Genomic DNA, 17,955 nt, shown 5'->3' with positions numbered 1-17,955 from the left:
CTGCAGAGCACACATCCCTGTACATTTGACTTGTAATGACAAAGTTGAGACCCCATTTTTTTCCCTACAAAAGGTTTTTTATGGCTTGAATCCTTCTGCCAGTATCCTTCTGCTTCTCCTGAGACCCCTGAGAGTTGTGAAGAAAAAGTCAGTTTTGAGTTGGAGAGGCTTCACAGGAGCAGGCAGTATCCCAGGATCAATGGGACTTTCCTAATGAATTCTTGGGGAATCTCAGAATGATTTGGGGTGATTGCAGCCCTGTCTGTGCATTTGATTTCTGTTTACAGTAGAAGTAATGAGAGAAATGAGGTGGGAGAACAGTTACGGGCTCATGCTGTGTTTGATGATCAGAGATCCCAGGCTGCTTTGGCTTGGGAAGTAAGCGCTCCTAGTTGCGGCCGCTGCGCCGCGGGTGATCTCCTGTCGCGATACGGTGACAGCGATAGCGACCGCGGCTGCGGCCCCACCTTTTCCCGCCACCGTCACGTGTCCGCCTGCGTCACGTGGCAGTAGGTGGAGCCGATCGGGCTGTCACGTGGCAGTAGGCAGGGCCGAGCGGGGCGGTCACGTGGATCGGCGGGGGAAGAGCGCGGCGGTGCCGGGCCGGGAGCGGAGCTCGCGGTCTCGGTGAGTGCGGGCCCCGCTCGGGGCTTCCCTCCCTCCGGCAGCGCGGACTCTCCCCGGGACCTCGCCTTGGTTGTTTCCTTCCACTAGCGCGGCCCCGCCTAGGGGCTGTCGCCCCCCCACCCCGATCCCCGAGGCTGTCCCCAGCTGTGCGGACCCTCAGGGGGTTCCCGCTTCTCTCCGCGAGTGCGGACCGGGGGCGCTCCCGCGGCCTCAGGTGCGTGCGGACCCGCCTTGGGGGCTCCCGCTTTCTCCCGTGCTGGCTGCCCCCGGGCTGTTGTCATCGTGTCCCCGGCGGGGAGGGGGTGCGGCTGCGGCGGTGCTGGGCTGCGTGGACCGAACGGGACGAGAGGGTCCGGGCCCCGAGACCCGCCCGGCTCGGCCGGGCTCTGCCCAGCCCCTCAGAGGGGCCGTCCGGTGCGTGAGGGTGCCCTCAACCCGGGGGTGACCCGGAGCTTCACCCCCACAGCGCCTCGGCGGCATCTTCGTGTCCAGGCAGCCCCGGGGCCGGCACGGCCCGTTCCGCTCCCGGGGCTGCTGCGGGACCCGCGGGCTGTGCTCGTTGGGAGCAGCCACGGCTCGGGCCTTGGCCCGCAGGAAGTCTGCACTCACTTGGAAAAGTGCCTCCTGTGCTCCTGTCACCGGGCGGAGAAAGTCTCGGAGTGCTTGAGTCACTGAGCTCCTGTTCCAATTCTGAGCTGCTCAGCTTGGCCCTCTGAAGCTCCTTTCTTAGTGTTTGTTCTTATGGCACCTCGTGCTGGCTGCGCTCTGTGCACAAGCATCTTTGTCTAATTAAAAGCATAGTGTGGGTATTCTAGAAAAGGGCAAATTGTTGATGATGCTTAAGGGTGACATCTCACAAAAATGAGCAAGAACAACACAACTGTTGCCTCTCTGTGTTCATATTCTGAAAATTGTATGCAAGTAGTGTAAAGTTAAAATCTTAAAATCTTCCGTGCAGTCAGCAAAGGTTGAGTTTCTGTTCTTAAACACTTGTTGAATTGTGTGGATGTAAATAGGCGAAGATTTGGTAGTGTGGGACTTAGTGCATAAGAATGTCCTGTGTGAGCACAAGCACAGTTTGATTGGAAATTAATAATTATAAGATATTTTCTTAGTAGAGAAAAGACCTGAAGCTTTTTTTCTTTCCCAGGTGGCAAAGAGGGAAGCAAAAGCTAATGTTATATGTAGTTTGCTGTCTTACTCTTCTTATTTTTACTGTATCATGCATTCCACCTTGTTCTGCTGAGTACTTTGAGACTAAGCTCAAGACTGAGGAGCCCCCATTGACCTTGCTATGCTTACATAACAAGGGGTTATAAATTATATTCTACTCATAATATTTCCTATGATTCTTCCAAGAAAATATTCATGTTCTCCAAAAATCTGACTTCAGGAGATTGTGGAAAGCCAAGAACAATTTAAAGGATTTGCTAAGAATTTGTCTCAAATACTGTAAAACTCATTAGAAATGAAGTAGAATGTTTGCAATGTGTGGGTTTTTTTTTCCCCCCTCATGCAGTTGGTATAGAAATAAATTCCCTGAGAGCAATTTCCACGCTCCGCTGACCAAGCAAGGTTTGTTAAAGTCTTGAGCAACATGAATTACAACCTATTACAAGTGTCACGTAGCTGTGACATTTATTGCAGATGCACAGTTTCTCTCTCAATGATTAAGCCTCACCTACCCATGGGCCTATCATACATATCTTCTACCCAGTCACCCTTTCCAGTGGCTCTGTTTGCCCATGAACCCTATAAACCTCCTTCTTCCCTCTTGGACCCATCTCCTGTAGCACTTTTCAAGCCCAAGGGTGAGATGATGCAGCCTTTTCCCCTCTCCTGCCCTTTGCTCTTTTCCACAGCTCCCTGCAGACACTGAGGGACAGGCACCTTTTTTCCATTTAATGTAAAAAGTAATTTAGCTTTCTGCTGCCATAAATAGAAAAGCTAAGTAGCACTTGGCCATTTAGAAATTTAATAAAATCCAAAGGCTGTAATTAAACCTGCGAGATTCTGTTGCTGGCATTTGTATGGTATTTGCCAAGCTGTGACCTCTTTTAACTTCAGGAGCTATAAATTCAAGGTGATTATAAACTGGTGAAAACTGGAGCTGTGCAGGTAACCAGAAGCATCTGTCTTCCCTGGCTGTACCCCTGCTAATCCCAGAACTGGCTCAAAGTGTGTCTGGGGGGCACAGAGCTCTGCTGCTCCGTGATGCTCAGAAATTAGAAGCACCGAAGTGCCTTTGTAGGGTTAAATGGGATTCTTGAGTTTTTGCTGGTCTTGTAACTTCCTCTTTGTATTGTTCATTTTTTTTCAATTTTTTTTGATAGTGTGGGTTTATGAATTACTTAACTTTGACCTCATCAAGCCTTATTTCTTCAGATATTTTACTTACAGTGACTGGTGTTAGTACATCAAAAAACTGTTTAGAGAGATGAATGAATGTCTCAGTCACCTTGTGCTTGATCACTATTGAATTTTCCTTTCCATAGGGAGAAATTTCTGTTGGAAGTAGAAATCACCTCTTTCTGTTGCTTCATTTACTTCATAGAAGCACTGACTTCCTTCAAGAAAATGGAACTAAATGCTGGTAACTTGTAAAGGGAACTGCCATTCCTGTGGTTGTCAAATCCTGAAATTCTTTACTAATTGATGGTAAAGCTGTTTGATAGATGGAGCAATTGGTTAAGAATAAAAGCATTATTTTTTTTCTTTAAGACCTGTGTAATCCACAATTTAGCATCTCAGGTCTTTTCAGGACCTCAGCTTCAAGTCTTTTTCTCTGTAAGAAAATAATTTATAATTAAAATGATGTGTCCATGCTAATTTGTACAAGCCATTGATGTGGAATATATGGAGTGCTGCAGATATTTTGACTTCTAAGTCTGTTTTCTTGGGAAAATGTTAACCCAAGTGAGGAGAACTGGGATTAAATTGTTAATATTTGTCTGCCTTTTGTCTGCATCTAGCCCTAATTCATTGGTGTAACAGGTATTTTCAGTCTGCTTAGTCATGGACTTCAGGAAGAAATATAACAAATATTTCATTCCAGTTTCAGCCACATTCTTTGTGCCTTGAAGCACTTGTAAGGGAGGCAGAGCATCAGAAATGAATTGAATATGACAAAGTAGAATACAGCCTGAGATTAAATTTAGATTTAACTGGTTCTCCTGGGAATTTTGCAAGAGGAGGAAAAAAGGATTTGTCTATGTAGAGTCACTGTGTATAACACTGTATTTCATTCTGAGAACAAGATAATTTTGAAGCTTCAGGAGCACTGGAAACACAGACAGTTTGGCTTTTGGAAATTTCAGCAAGGCTGTACGGAAAACAGAGATTGAGAAACAGCTCATTAACGATTCAGTGTTAATAATAATGTGACTGTTTGAAGAGACCATTAGATTTGGACATGCCTCATCTTTTAGAGAACAACCTGTTGTTAAAATTAGTATAAAAACTGTTAGCAACCTGCAACAAAGCAAATAAAAATCTGCCCTGGTTGTCTTCCCCACCAGCAGGGAGCTCTGAGTGATGCTCATGTCAGAGAGATCTGGATTATTCTTAATGGAAGAGAACAAAATGAAGAGCCAGTTTGGTCCAACAGATAAATTCTGGTGAGGGAAGTTCTGGTCTGAGTCCTAGTACTTCAGGGCCTTGAGGGGTAAAAAAGGAAAATAAATTTTAATTTTCTTATGCCGTTGTGGTTTTTGTTTTAATTTCAGCCTCTTCCAGGAAAGGGTTTTTTCTGCTGTGTTTATGAATGAACAGCAGAAGGGCAAGGAAACAGACTGAAAAAATGGAGGAGACACTTTGTCCATACAAACAGTAATAATAATAGATGTGAAAAGAAGTGTAATGTTATTTTTACATATTTAAACAGTTGGGTGTGGAATGTGTGGGTGTGCATTTGGTGGCAGTGCTGCTGGTTGCTGTAATCAGTGTTTATTCACTGTACTGTGAGTCTGGCTGCTGTTTGTCTGACAGAGAACCTTTAACATTGTATCCTTGTTTTGTAAAAATGGATATTATTGTACCTGCACCTTGAGTCCCTTAAACCAAAGCCCAGGAGGGCAGGCAGGAGCTCAGCAGCTTTTCCCTGGCTCACAGCTGGACCCCAGCTCTCCTCCAAGGCAGCATCTTGCTGATCTTCGATTATTTTAGACATCAGCTCACAGTGTGCCCTTACTTTATTTTTGTTTTCAGAGTACAGTAACAGGGCAGTTTCAAGTTGGTCATGTACCTGGAATGCTTTAAAATTCACATCTCCAAACCTTCCTGGAGGGCAGATTGTTCTGTCTGGGCTGTCTGATTTTTGGTCCCAGTCCCACATGCCTGGTTGTGCTCACAGTGTTCCCTGCATGTTTCAAGTGCTTTTTGCAACTCGATTTGTGTTTCAGGCTTGTGGAAATGTTGGTGTGTCCCTGGCTGTGGGGTTACAGTGCTGTCCTTGTTTGCTGGGTGTGCACAGGGCATTCCTTGGGGACAGCTGGGGGGCACAGGGGATCACATTTCAATGGGATGACAGGACAGCAGGAATTTCCTTAGGTAACTTAGTGGTTTTTCAGTATTTTGTACCTCTGAGTGTGCAGATCAGCCTGAGAAAGGAGCTGCTGTATGAAATTTGCTTAAAATACTCTTTCTTGTTGGTTGATACTTGTTGTGACAGTTCTGCATTTCTGTAAGGTGTGGCTATTCACACACAAATATTGAGTGTTTCCAGCAACTCAGCTCTTGTAAGAGCAGGGGACAAGTGAGATCTGTAATAACTCCTCAGGTACAGTTATCTTATTTCTGTTCTTAGCAGGGATGAGATGTATTTAATCTATTGGAAAAGTCAGTATTCCCAGTTTTATACTTCTTTCAGTGCTTGTTAATTAAGTTCAACATTTCATTTTGTGCATCAGGGAGGTAAACTGGTTTCAATGATGAAACTTCCTTGTGTTCTTACATGGTTTGTGTCACGTCTCAAAGTGAAAGCAGAACCCTTCAGGCCTTCTGTAACAGGGAACAGCCTGGAAATGTCAGCATGGAGCAGGAAAAATTTATTTTACTAAACATCAATGTAATTGAGTTTTCCAAGATAAGTCCTCAGGGTAAGAAAACAAGTTAAGCTTGTGTTTCACTTCAGCTCCTCAGTTACTCATCAGATTTTACTGCTGCTTCCATTGCTGCCAAACATTACCTGTGATCATTTCCCTGGTCACTGGCCTCTCTGTCAATAAAACCTTGCATTACTTTTTTTCAGCATATTAACAAAAAATCTGGAGATTTTCTTCTTGTCCCCTCTTTCCCCCTCACTCACTTGACAGTTTGTGCATTGGGCAAAAGAAGTCCTTTCCATTAGCTTTTATTGCTACAAATTTCATTTAGGTTCAGTAATTTTTTTTTTCTGGGCTTGTTTTTATGAGCAAAAATAGTAATTAAACTCTTCAGAGGAGTAGAAATGAGACCTTTCTGAACGAGGTGTGGCAAAAAGCTTGATTTGCTGCCTGGGCTAACTTCAACATCACTTGTTTTTGCAAACAGACTGCAATATATGAGAGAGAGGTGTGGAAAAGCAGAGTTGCCAGTTGTTTCATCCTCTTGTTTCAGTATTCCAAGAGCTGCTGTCCCTCTCTCTCCCCCCTGTAATTTAATATCTCTCACCAGTGAACCACAGCTTGTTGCATGCAATTAAATGATCTCTTGTGTATCCCAAATTGAATAGTAGATGTCTGAACTCTTGTCTGTTTTGAGAATTCATGGGAATAAATACATGGACTTTTCCATTCTGTTGATACCTGCTCAGGTTTTGACATCTGAGGTGAAGGAGGGCCTCTGTTAACCCCTAGAATCCCAGAATGGTTTGGATTGGAAAAGACCTGGGAGCTCCTCTCACTCCAGCCCCTGCCACGGGGACTCCTTCCTCTCCATCTGTATTATTTCCATCTCTGTGCAATTCTTTAGGAGCTAATGTCCTGCCTGGCTTCAGCCTCCAGCAATGAGCAGACCTGAGTAGAAATTCACCATGGAAGCGAAGTCGGTGGCCATCGGCGTGGAGGGGATGACCTGCAGCTCCTGTGCCCAGAGCATTGAGCAGCACCTTGGGAAGATGGATGGCATCCACAACATTCAAGTGAGTGACCCTAGCACTGCTCCTAGCAAAGGTTTGGATGAGAAGCCATGAGAAATTGTGCTCTGAGAGAGGAAAATAACATAGGGAGAGTTGATTCTATATGTTTCTTGGCAGGCTGATGTTGGAGGTGCACTGGTGTATTTCTGGTAAATAAGAGTAAAACAGGTGCTGGCTTCACTGCAGAGGGAGTTAAGTCATTGTTGCTCTTAATTGATTTTCTGCTTTACAATTAACTTGGTATTGTGAGACAGTGGGGGTGAAAAAAGGCAAGAAGAGGGTTTGTCCTAGTCCAGGCTTTCTTTGCCTAACTTACTTTTAACTTTTTTCTTAGCTCAGAGGAGATAGACTAACAATGTTGCTTTCTTCTCTCATGGGCTAAACATTGGACTGTAAAATATTCCAGGGTGAGCTGATCATCCTTACAGAATACATAATTTTAGAGTAGTTTTAATAATGGAAGTAACTGAAAAGCTGGTAGACTTCTATGAATTTTGTAACCCAAGCCTGTGGTAGAAAGAAGAGTTCTAACCACAGAAAATTGAGAAGTTTATTTATTTAATGTCTGTGTTCTGAAAGCATCCTCGTACATTCTGTAGTTGTTGACTTTACTCCAAAGAAAATAATATCTTCCTGGTTTTATCAACAGTTAACATCTGTTTTATGGGGATATCTTAGGTGAACACTTCCTAGAACTGGGTACAATTTTAGTTTGGGGTGTGTGGGATCATTGTCTGGAGCTGGTTTTGCAGGACCCATTGCAGTGCACTTCCCCTGCAGAGCAGGTGCTACACAGCTCAGAGCAGTTCCCTGTGGCCTGAAATAGGTGTTTGTGTACGGAAATTTTGGTGAAAAGCAGCAAAATTTACAAGACAGATAATTCTTCATCTTCCTTCAGCTGTAAAGGAGCTTTGATGTGAGTTTGTCCTGTGACAGCTCTGAACAGCCCTCTGTGCATGGTCAGATAAATCACTGGGTGTCTGCAAGCATGAGCCCAGGTAAAGGCTAAAAGCAGCCTGTAAAATAATACCCCCAAAAATCTGATTTCAGAATCTTCTTTCTCCTTATTCTAGCAAAAGATGTCATTTTGTCAGCCTTGCACTTTCTCAGGTGATTTCTGAGAATGCACAGGTGGCTTTGGGTAGGATAGGGAGATTTATACCAAGTGTATGAAGTCTATATGCAGCCCCAGTGTCCTTTACATAAGGAATGGAGTAGGTTTTTTAAAGGACTGTATTAAAGCTTTTTGTGTTTAGGTTTTTAGGTAAATACCTTATCCCAAAGCTGAATGCTGTTTCAAAAGATACATTGCAAAACCTCAGTCTGAGTAGAGCAGGACTCTTAAACTTTAAGAGGTCATATTTAAGAATTATCCTTCTTACAACATCGGAGCTTCAGTCTAGGCAGATCAGTTGATTCAGAAAATTCTCTGGGAATAGTAAAACAGGGATTTGTGTAGTGATTATGAATGAGGTCAGCAAGGGGCATGAATGTTAAATGACTAATACAGACAAACAGCTGCTTTTAGGTTATTCTGCAATGAAACCCATAAATGTTGCTAATTCTGCTAAGGCAGAATTGGGACAGAAACGAGGAAAGGTGGTTCTTAAAATGATTTCACTGAAATAATTTAATCATGGCTGTGGTCTTTGGGTTGTACCTTTGCCCAGAGGAAAGATAGAATTGAATTGGTAATGTGTTGGGCCTCTGGCAGGCATTGCTTTTTCCTTTTGGATACTGCAGTTATTGTGTTTGATATATCATCTGTTGGGAGCAGATTAAATTGAGGCTATGTGTACCATCAGATGGGAAAGGTTATTACCAATGAGGATGTCTCTGGATTACCAAAATGTACAGAGAGAGGAAAAACATCTTTAATGTTTGTCACATATCAGGTGTCTAAAGGGAGTTTTGGTGAAGTCTAATGCAGGTTTTTGGTCACAGCAAGTTACCAGCCTGTGCCTCCATTACCTGGAAATGTTGGGCTCCTTTTACTGCTGCTTAAAGCTGTGGGTTTTTTCAAAGAGTGTTTTCTGCCATCCTTGTGGCCTGGGGGCAGTTACTCCTAACTGCATTAGAATTACTGCTAACTGATTCCAATTTCTTCTGTGGGCTGTTTTGCTCCAGGGGTTGAATTGGGTTAATCATCCTAATTGAAGTGAGTTTGGCTCTGGAAGTTTCATTAGGTGGTTGGTGCTGTCTGGGTGTTGCAAGTAGAAGTGGCCAGACAGACTCTGGATGCTGGGGCTGGGATCTGCTCTCTCCAGAGCAGGAGTCACTCAGTGTGCCTTTGCTCTTTAAGGTGGGTAGTGAAAGTTGTGCTGGAGGAGTGTTGCTAATCTTTGCAAGTCAGAGCAGTTTGCAGTGTGCTGCAGTGTCTCTCCCAGCTCTGGTGCAGTTTGCTCACTTGCTTTGTTTATCCCCTCGAGGTCTCTCTGGAGGACAAGAACGCCGTGGTCATCTACGACTCCAAGCTGCAAACCCCAGTGACTCTGCAGGAAGCCATCTGTGACATGGGATTTGATGCAAGCCTGGCTGATTCAAGCCCACAACCTGTTCTACCTGACACAATTTTCCTCACCCTGCCTGCCCAGTCAGCCCTAACGCCCAGGCAGATCTGTGCCACGCTGCTGAGCCACAAAGGGATCGTGGATGTGAAAGTGTCCTCTGATCAAAGAACTGCAGTGGTGACTTTCATCCCTTCCATCACCAATGGCAGGCACATCACCCAGATGGTCCCAGGAGCGGATTTGAGCATCTCTGTGCCAGAGGTAACGCCTGGAACGTGGGAAGATTCCAGCTGGCCGCAGGCCAGCAGCGCTGTGCTGCGCCTGAAAGTCGATGGCATGACCTGTCACTCCTGCACCAGCACCATCGAGGGGAAGCTTGGCAAACTGCAGGGAGTTCAGAGGATTAGAGGTAAAACCTCACTGTGTTTTTATGGAAATTGAAGCTGGCAAATTGCAAGGAATTCGAAAGACTAGAAGTACAGCTTTAGTGAGTTTTATGTAAATTGAGGTTGGCTGTGCTGTTTGCCCTCTGATGGCGTTGCAGGTTTTAGATGAGATAGCTGAGTGTGACAGTGACTCTTTTGGGACTGGTATTTAATTATGTTTTTAATGTGGACTAGAAATGAAGAAAGGAGCCCACATTGTGGGAAGGATCTGGCTGTTACATGGGTGTTCAGTGGTTGATTTGCATTTGGTAGGCAGTCTGGAGTAGTTGTGTTCCATAATTTTATTACCAGTTATAGAAATCTCTAATAACAGATGCCTTTTTAAAGTTGTAATTAATAATAGTTCGTATTTTCTGTCCAATTAAAAATCTAAAAGGCAAGACCAGCTTACTGATATAGGTAGTTTTGGGATAATTGTATTGCCATAGACCACAAAACAAGGATAAATTCAGTAAGAAGTAGTGATGCCGTTTGTGAAAATCCTGGGGAAAGAGGAAAAATTTGAGGAGGAGTTGAAAATTGTTGTAGTGCTAGGTAAAAACTGGTTAAAGAACTAAGTTGTTTGATCAATGAAATCTCCTTTCTGTTGCAGTTACATTTCTGACCATTTAAAGTGTTGCTGGAAAGCTTTGACAAGATCCTGTGATGTGGTTATTATGCTTAAGGGCAGTGACACACACTTATTTTATTAATTTCCAGTGTCCCTGGACAATAAGGAAGCTGTTGTTGTCTACCAGCCTCCTCTAATCACAGCAGAAGAAATAAAACAGCAAATTGAAGCGGCGGGTTTCACAGCAGCCTTCAAAAAGCAGCCTAGAGCCCTGAAGCTCAGTGGGATTGACCTGGAGAGGCTGAGGAATGCTCAACCCAGAAGCTCTGAGGCATCACAGAGAGAGCACTCCAGTGGGACTGGCACCAAGACAGTTGTGTTCAGAGTTGAGGGGATGCACTGCAATTCCTGTGTCCTCAACATCCAGAGCACTGTGTCGGCGCTGCCGGCGGTGACGAGCGTCGTGGTTTCTTTAGAGAACAAATCTGCTGCTATAAACTACAACCCAAGCTTGATTAGCATAGAGAAGCTGAGGAAAGCTGTAGAGAATGTGTCTCCTGAGAGGTTCAGAGTCAGCCTTCCTGAGGAGAACGAGAACCTGGCACTTTTCCCCACGCTGGCATCTCCACTGAAATCTCGCCCTGCTTCCAAGGATCCCAGCCAGCCCCTCACTCAAACTGTTGTGGTCAATATTGAGGGCATGACTTGCAGCTCCTGTGTGCAGTCCATCGAGGGAGTGCTGTCCCAGAAGGCAGGTGTGAAATCTGTTCATGTGTCTCTCCCAAACGGAACTGGAACTATAGAATATGACCCACTGCAAACAAGCCCAGAAGACTTGAGGTCCTCAATAGAGGATATGGGATTTGATGCATCTTTTCCAGGTAATGACATGTGAAACTTTTAAATTTACAATTTACAATTTGGTACCACCCAAGATGAAATTTAGCAGTTGACATAAACTTTGTGCTTGCCAAGGGAAGCTTGATATCTTCACTGCAGATGAGATCATTAAAGATAATGTGCACATCCTTTAATACATCAGATTGATTCAAATGATTGAGGTGTCTGGCACTATAAATATGTCAGGTAAATGCTATATTTATGTCAATAGCTGCAGAAGTTGTTGGGTGCTCACATTTAATCCTTTTCACCTGCACAAACAGCATCCCCTGAACTGCTGTAAGGAGCCTGTAGTTCCAGAGCCCCTCTCTAAGGTTAAAAACATTGGTTTTGCTTATGAAACATGCACTTGCTTACAAGTTCAGCTTTGTGCTCCAGGTAAAGTCAATGCAACTGTGTGTGAAACTAAGGTTACAACAAAAAGGTTTTGCTTCCAGCTACAGGAGAGGATGTGCAACAGAACAAAGACATTGAGGAAAGGCAAAAGGTGAATAGTAACAAGCCACTAAGTTAATCAGTGGCCCACCTTTGTCTTGTTTTCCTTTGCTGACTCTGAACTACAGAGGGCTGGGTGGGTCAGGCTGACAAGGTGTGCACAATCACATTTTCAGTCCCAGAGATCAGCAGTGTATCACAGCAGCTCATCCCTCCCTGCACTGGCTGCTCACACTGTCACAAACTGTGTCTCCTTTGCAGCAAAGGCAGAGCTCCCTGTGGCCAAAGCTCAGCCCTGCCCTGAAGCACAGCTGGACTCTCACAAGCCTGAGCCACCCTCCAAAGTGCCCCCAGCCCACCTTGGCAGGCAGGAGAGCAAGGCCATCTCCAAGTGCTACGTGCAGGTGACAGGAATGACGTGTGCCTCGTGCGTGGCCAACATCGAGAGGAATCTGAGAAGGGAGGATGGTGAGATGTCTGTCAGCGTGGGCTGTTACAGTTCCAAGCACTTGTTGGGAGAATCCTTCTGGCTTTTGCAGTGTTTTTAAGGGGTGGATTTTAAGGACAGGTGTTCCTCCTCACCTCTGGCCCCTAGGGTAGGAGCAGGGACATCCTTGCTGCTTTATGGACATGCTGCCCAGACTCTGCTGTTGCAAAAGCAGCAGCTCCAGAGAATATAGGGATCAAACAGGGAATCCTTTTGAAGGTAGAACAGCTCTTTGCTGCTGGAGGGAGGTTTCCAGGTGTGCAGCTGAAAGGCAGAAGCAGATGTGAGCTTTAGGGAGCTGTGAGAAGGGACAATGTGAGTGGATTAAAGGGACACAGGTTAATTTTAGCTCTGCAAGTCAGGGCACTGGTGTCTGTGATTATATTTGCAGGAGCAAATGGCTGCATGACTGTGATGTAACAGAGTCATTAATGCAGACTGTGTTTAATTATCATAATGAAGATGGACGGGTTTCAAGTCAGCCTGGATTTTAATTTTTTTCATCCTTGAAAATGGATGACTAAATCCTCTCAGGGCAGATCTAGCAGTGCAATCCTACTGGGCACTTTCTCATACAGGTTCTCCTTAAAAAAGGCTTCCAGAAATGGTAAATGCAGATCAGAGAAATATGCAACACTGTGGTTTAGAAGAACTTCTTTTAAGGAAAAATAGATATTTTTTTTGTATAGCATGGACAGTATGTTTGTAATTAGACTGTTAAAGGCATGCTGCTCATGTGGAGTGATGCTTTATCTGTCACACCTGCACTGAGGTGCTGCTGTAGCTTCCAAACAGGAGGATGTTTCTCTTTATATACAACAAGGAAGCTTTCCCAATTTCAATAAATTGTGTCGTGCCCTCACGTTACGATAACTGCAGGATGTTTCCTAAGCCTGATCTGCCCCTCACACTCTTTGTTTGCTAGGAATCCACTCGATCCTTGTTGCCCTGATGGCAGGGAAGGCAGAAGTGAGGTACAACCCTGCTGTGATTCACCCTGCAGCCATCGCAGAGCTCATCCGGGAGCTGGGCTTCGGAGCCACCGTGATGGAAAACTGTGGGGAAGGAGATGGCATCCTGGAGCTTGTTGTAAGCAGATCAGTAAACCCAAACACCTTCAGCTGTTATTGCTTTTATCTGTTGGGTGTGCCTGTGTTAGTGCCCACTGCCTAGAGTTTCATAGTGTCATAGAGGTTGGTTTATAAAAAGTTAAATATAATGGTACATCAGGTGCGTATCACAGATTTTATCTGTCCTGCAAACTGTGCTGCCTTACTGCTACTACACTGAAATGCAGAGAAATATTCCTGTCTTTTTCTATTTGCTTTTCCTATTTCTAGAATTTACTCTCTTTTTTTTTTTGTTTACTTTTTGAAGCTGAGTGTAGCTCAGTGTCCCCCAGCTCTGAGACTGAACATCCAACAGAGCTTTAGCAGAGCTTAATAACCATGTCCCTGTGCTGTGCTTCCTCTAGAAGGGTTGGAGTGGGCTCTGAGCAACATGATCTTGTGGGAGGCATCCCTGCCCATGGCAGGGGTTGGAGCTGGATGGTCTTTAAGGTTCTTTCTAGCCCAAACTACTTAGTGATTCTACAGTGCTCACATCCCAGATCAAAGCAATAAATAATGCAGCACAGTCACAATGACTTTTTCTACTTGCTAAGGTGCATTTGCCAGGTAACCTGTGCTTTGCCAAAAGGAAGGAATCTTTATTTTCCAGGTGAGAGGGATGACCTGTGCCTCCTGTGTGCACAAGATAGAATCCACCCTCATGAAGACCAATGGTGTCTTGTACTGCTCCGTGGCTCTTGCCACCAACAAAGCCCACATCAAATATGACCCTGAGGCCATTGGTCCTCGAGATGTCATACAAGTGATAAAGGTGAGTTTCATGTAGACACCAAGTCTCCTAAAACATCCATTGTCCTTGGAAGAGTTATACATCCCAGAAATAGAAGGAAAGGTTGTTGAAGAAGAAACCAGATCTCTCTCCTTCCAACTTCTTTCTTCTTAGTGCATGTTTCTGCAGCTAATTTGTGTGTTCTCCCTTAAAAATGCTCTGTTACAGCTTTGCCTAAGTTTTTAAAAATAAATGCTGTGAAAGCCAGGTCCTGGTAGACTTGGAGATACCAGCTATAGGGTTGTAGAAAAATCAAGATCATTTATTTAAAAATAAAGTACTGTTGCAGGTGAGAGGTGAAATAAGTCTCTCAGCCTTCTCCTTCAGTTTCTCAGTTTCTGTGCTTTAGGAACAACCATTTTGGAAAGCCACATTTTAGAACAGTATTTTGTTCCAGAAGGGTTAGTTTTTCTACATCAGAATGCCTTTCTCTTCTTGAAAAGTAACTAAACAATAGTAACAGACCACAGGAACTAAGCAATAAAAACACTTTATACCAGAAATATTAATAAAGTTATCAAAGGTAAGACTAGCACCATCAGTAATTTGGCAATAAGTGAGCACAAAGTGCATTTTAGAACTGACTGTTCTCTTTTTTATTATTGTGCTTTTTCCCTTAGGATTTAGGTTTTACTACTTCCTTAGTCAAAAAGGATAGATCTGCCAGTCATCTGGATCACAAACAGGAAATTAGGCAGTAAGTACTCCTGAACATACTAAGATTCCATAAACATCTTGGATTCTTCTTTGTTGCTCAACATCAATTTAGGATTTTTTTTTCTGTGACTGTGCAGACTTACTACTTAAAATATTCTCCAGCACTTGACTGCAATACAAGTGGTTTTCTCCTTTTTTTTTTTTTTTTTTTTTTTAAATCTGAGGTGGAAAAGGTCTTTTGTGGTGAGCCTGGTTTTCTGTATCCCTGTGATGGGGCTGATGATTTACATGATGGTGATGGACAGCCAGCTCTCGCATGCTCACGCGCATCACAACATGAGCAGTGAGGAGATGGAGGCCCTCCACTCCTCCATGGTCCTGGAGTACCAGCTCCTACCAGGATTGTCTGTCATGAATTTCCTGTCATTTTTACTCTGTGTCCCTGTACAGGTGAGTGGGGTTATGCCAGCTCCTGCTTTGTTGGGTTTAAATGCAGAAATTGGAAGGTGATGAAGAGATTAAGTTTCAAAAGTGAATGCAATTCTGCTGATACAAAATGCTTTTGAGGTTCTTACATGGTTCTGCTGTTGCCAAAATAATGGGTGCTGGGGACTCCAGGGGCAGGGCAGGCTGTGGAGAGCTGCTGTGTGCTGGTTCCTGGCTTCTTTTTCCACCCCTATCAAGGCTGGGATTGAAGGCACTCGAGATGATATTTTGTGTTCAGACTCAGGTGTTTATTATTTCTTGTCTGTGTTACAGTCTCACAGCAGGGAGTTCTGCAGTTCTTCACTAACAAGGCACAAAATGGCTAACAATCTTTTGTTACAAGGTCTTTTAAGACTAAACTATCCAATTAAGAAATGACACCTAAAATTACTTTCACTTTTAACCCAATAACTAATCACCTGAAGTCTGCAATGTGGACTTGTTTGTCCAATTACAAAATACCACCCAAACCCGTGGAGAAGCAGGTGAAGAAGAAGGAGCAGCAGCTGCCCTAAACCTTCCACCTTGCCCCATATATAGTGCTATATTCTAAAACTTCAAACTCTAAGTTTTCCACCCTGTGACATTACACACTTCTGTCACACTACAAACCTACAATCCCAGCGCTGCCAATCAATTTTGGAAGCCTTCTCCAAATCCTCAGGTCAAATATAGAATATTCCTGTGGGTCTGTCCCCTTCAGTATAGAAAGTTTAAAATTCTCAGCATGCAGAAGTCCAGCAGCTGTGCACCTGAGGCAGCTCCTGAATCCCACTGGGAGGGCACTGGGAATACCTGGGAGTGCTGTGGGAAGGCCACAGCCCTGGCTAGAGCTGGGATTTTGTTCAGGAAAAGGGGAAAATGCCGCAGTAAACTGGGAAAGCTGCTGCTGCCATGTGCTACAGCCGTGTGAAATGCCCTTGCAGGTGTTCGGGGGGTGGCACTTCTACATCCAGGCCTCCCGAGCACTGAGGCACAACACAGCCAACATGGACGTGCTCGTGGTGCTGGCAACATCCATTGCCTTCCTCTACTCCTTCATCATCCTCCTGGTGGCCATGGCTGAGAGGGCCAAAGTGAACCCTGTGACCTTCTTCGACACACCGCCGATGCTGTTCGTGTTCATCTCGCTGGGCCGCTGGCTGGAGCACGTGGCAAAGGTGAGCAAGCAGGAGCCAGGGCACTGGGAACCACCTCAGAACCCTCTAAAAACAGCCCATGCACAAGCTTGTCTGGGTTCTTTAACTTTCTGTGTTGTAAAATCATCTTTAATAACTGAACTAATAAAAGTTTGAATATCAGCCTGTTTGCAGAAAATGTTTTCTCAAAAGGGTAAATTGCAACATACATAGTTGTCATTTACCCAGCTTTTTTTTCCAATAGTATAGTCAGAAAAATATGAAAATTATTATTCTAGGGTAAAACCTCAGAAGCACTGGCAAGACTAATTTCATTACAAGCTACTGAAGCTACTATTGTTACCTTGGGCCCTGATAACGTTCTTTTAAGGTATCTTGCTTTATCATTTGCTTTTTCTGTTGTTCATTTTTTGTTGTTAATATGCTTAATTCACAGACAAATTTTACTATTGTATAGAACTATAAAGCAAATAACTTCAGATTTGCTGGCAGATGAAAATATTAAAATGCAGAATTAACACTGTTCTGCTTTGGTTTATTGCTGGGTTGTTTTTTTTTTCCTGTGATAAGACAATTAGTGAATTTTCTTAACTGGAAAGTAAATAAAATTATGATAAAATAGGCCATTTCAAAGATCACTATGACTTTCTTGTGATCATTTTTGTATGCACTAATGCCAGCCAGTGAGGCTGTGCTTTGTGTGTAGTGCCAGCTCCTTTGCTTGGGTCACTCCAGTTCTAGTCCCTCACAAAACCTTTGCACCATTCCAGTGAGGAGCAAGTGGACGTGGAGCTGGTTCAGCGAGGGGACATTGTCAAAGTGGTCCCAGGAGGCAAATTCCCAGTGGATGGCCGTGTCATTGAAGGACACTCCATGGTGGATGAGTCTCTCATCACAGGTCAGCATTTGCTTTTCCTTTAAACAAATCTCACGAGGGGAGGTTGAAGCTGATGTTCTCCCCCACGTCAGCAGCTGGCAGCTGTTCCAGTGGTGCCTTTCTCAGCAGTGCTGTGTCTGTTGCTGCCCTTTCCTCAGGTGAGGCCATGCCTGTGACCAAGAAGCCTGGCAACACAGTTATTGCAGGCTCCATCAATCAGAACGGGTCCCTTCTCATCTCAGCCACCCACGTGGGAGCTGACACCACTCTGTCCCAGATTGTCAAACTCGTGGAGGAGGCCCAGACCTCGAAGGTAGAGTATCACCCACTTTAACTCTTGAGGTTTGCTGTCTCATGCAGGCACCAGCACACCAAATCACTGTGGGGGTGGCTGAGACTGCTTGGATTTGAATTGCTGAATAAGGACTCTGATCCTGTCTACTGAGCCAAGTCTCATCCTCTTATTAAGTAAATCTGTAATTACCAAGTGTGGCAAGCCAAGTGTGCTGCAAGCAGCAGCTGAGATTCTTCTCTTCTGTGCCTTCAGACACAAACATGATGGTGCTGAGTGATGTTTCTCCTTCCCAGGCTCCCATCCAGCAATTTGCAGACAAACTTAGTGGCTACTTTGTTCCTTTTATTGTGGCTGTCTCTGTGGTTACCCTTTTTGCCTGGATTATAATTGGGTTTGTGGATTTTGAAATAGTGGAAAAATACTTTCTGGTAAGTACATTTCTTTAAACACCTTCTGAAATATTTAATTAATAAACTGCCTTACAGTTCTATTAGACTGAAGTGGTTCCCTTTCTGGATTACCCTTGCAGGCA

General features: G+C 44.3%; 1 protein-coding gene across 3 annotated transcripts in view; it reads left to right on the top strand.

Annotated features, from left to right (window-relative positions):
• Positions 1–492: 492 nt before the first annotated feature.
• The window catches only part of ATP7A (ATPase copper transporting alpha), a 29,138-nt gene continuing 11,675 nt past the window's right edge, over positions 493–17,955 (top strand). For 2 of the 3 annotated variants that reach the window (XM_009090300.4, XM_050974376.1), the window contains exons 1-14: positions 493–627; positions 6,577–6,745; positions 9,172–9,661; positions 10,398–11,129; positions 11,845–12,051; positions 12,996–13,159; positions 13,790–13,951; positions 14,590–14,666; positions 14,851–15,076; positions 16,039–16,272; positions 16,530–16,621; positions 17,022–17,149; positions 17,287–17,441; positions 17,717–17,851. In XM_009090300.4, coding sequence (XP_009088548.1) covers positions 6,638–6,745; positions 9,172–9,661; positions 10,398–11,129; positions 11,845–12,051; positions 12,996–13,159; positions 13,790–13,951; positions 14,590–14,666; positions 14,851–15,076; positions 16,039–16,272; positions 16,530–16,621; positions 17,022–17,149; positions 17,287–17,441; positions 17,717–17,851 — 2,910 coding nt within the window. In that variant the 5' untranslated portion in view covers positions 493–627; positions 6,577–6,637. The remainder of the gene's footprint in view (positions 628–6,576; positions 6,746–9,171; positions 9,662–10,397; positions 11,130–11,844; positions 12,052–12,995; positions 13,160–13,789; positions 13,952–14,589; positions 14,667–14,850; positions 15,077–16,038; positions 16,273–16,529; positions 16,622–17,021; positions 17,150–17,286; positions 17,442–17,716; positions 17,852–17,955) is intronic. The other variant, XM_018914266.3, reaches the window with a different exon arrangement.

The sequence above is a fragment of the Serinus canaria genome, chromosome 4A (genome assembly GCF_022539315.1).
Source record: "Serinus canaria isolate serCan28SL12 chromosome 4A, serCan2020, whole genome shotgun sequence".
Classification (NCBI taxonomy): Eukaryota; Metazoa; Chordata; class Aves; order Passeriformes; family Fringillidae; genus Serinus; species Serinus canaria.
This window is presented reverse-complemented; position numbering and strand designations above follow the sequence as displayed.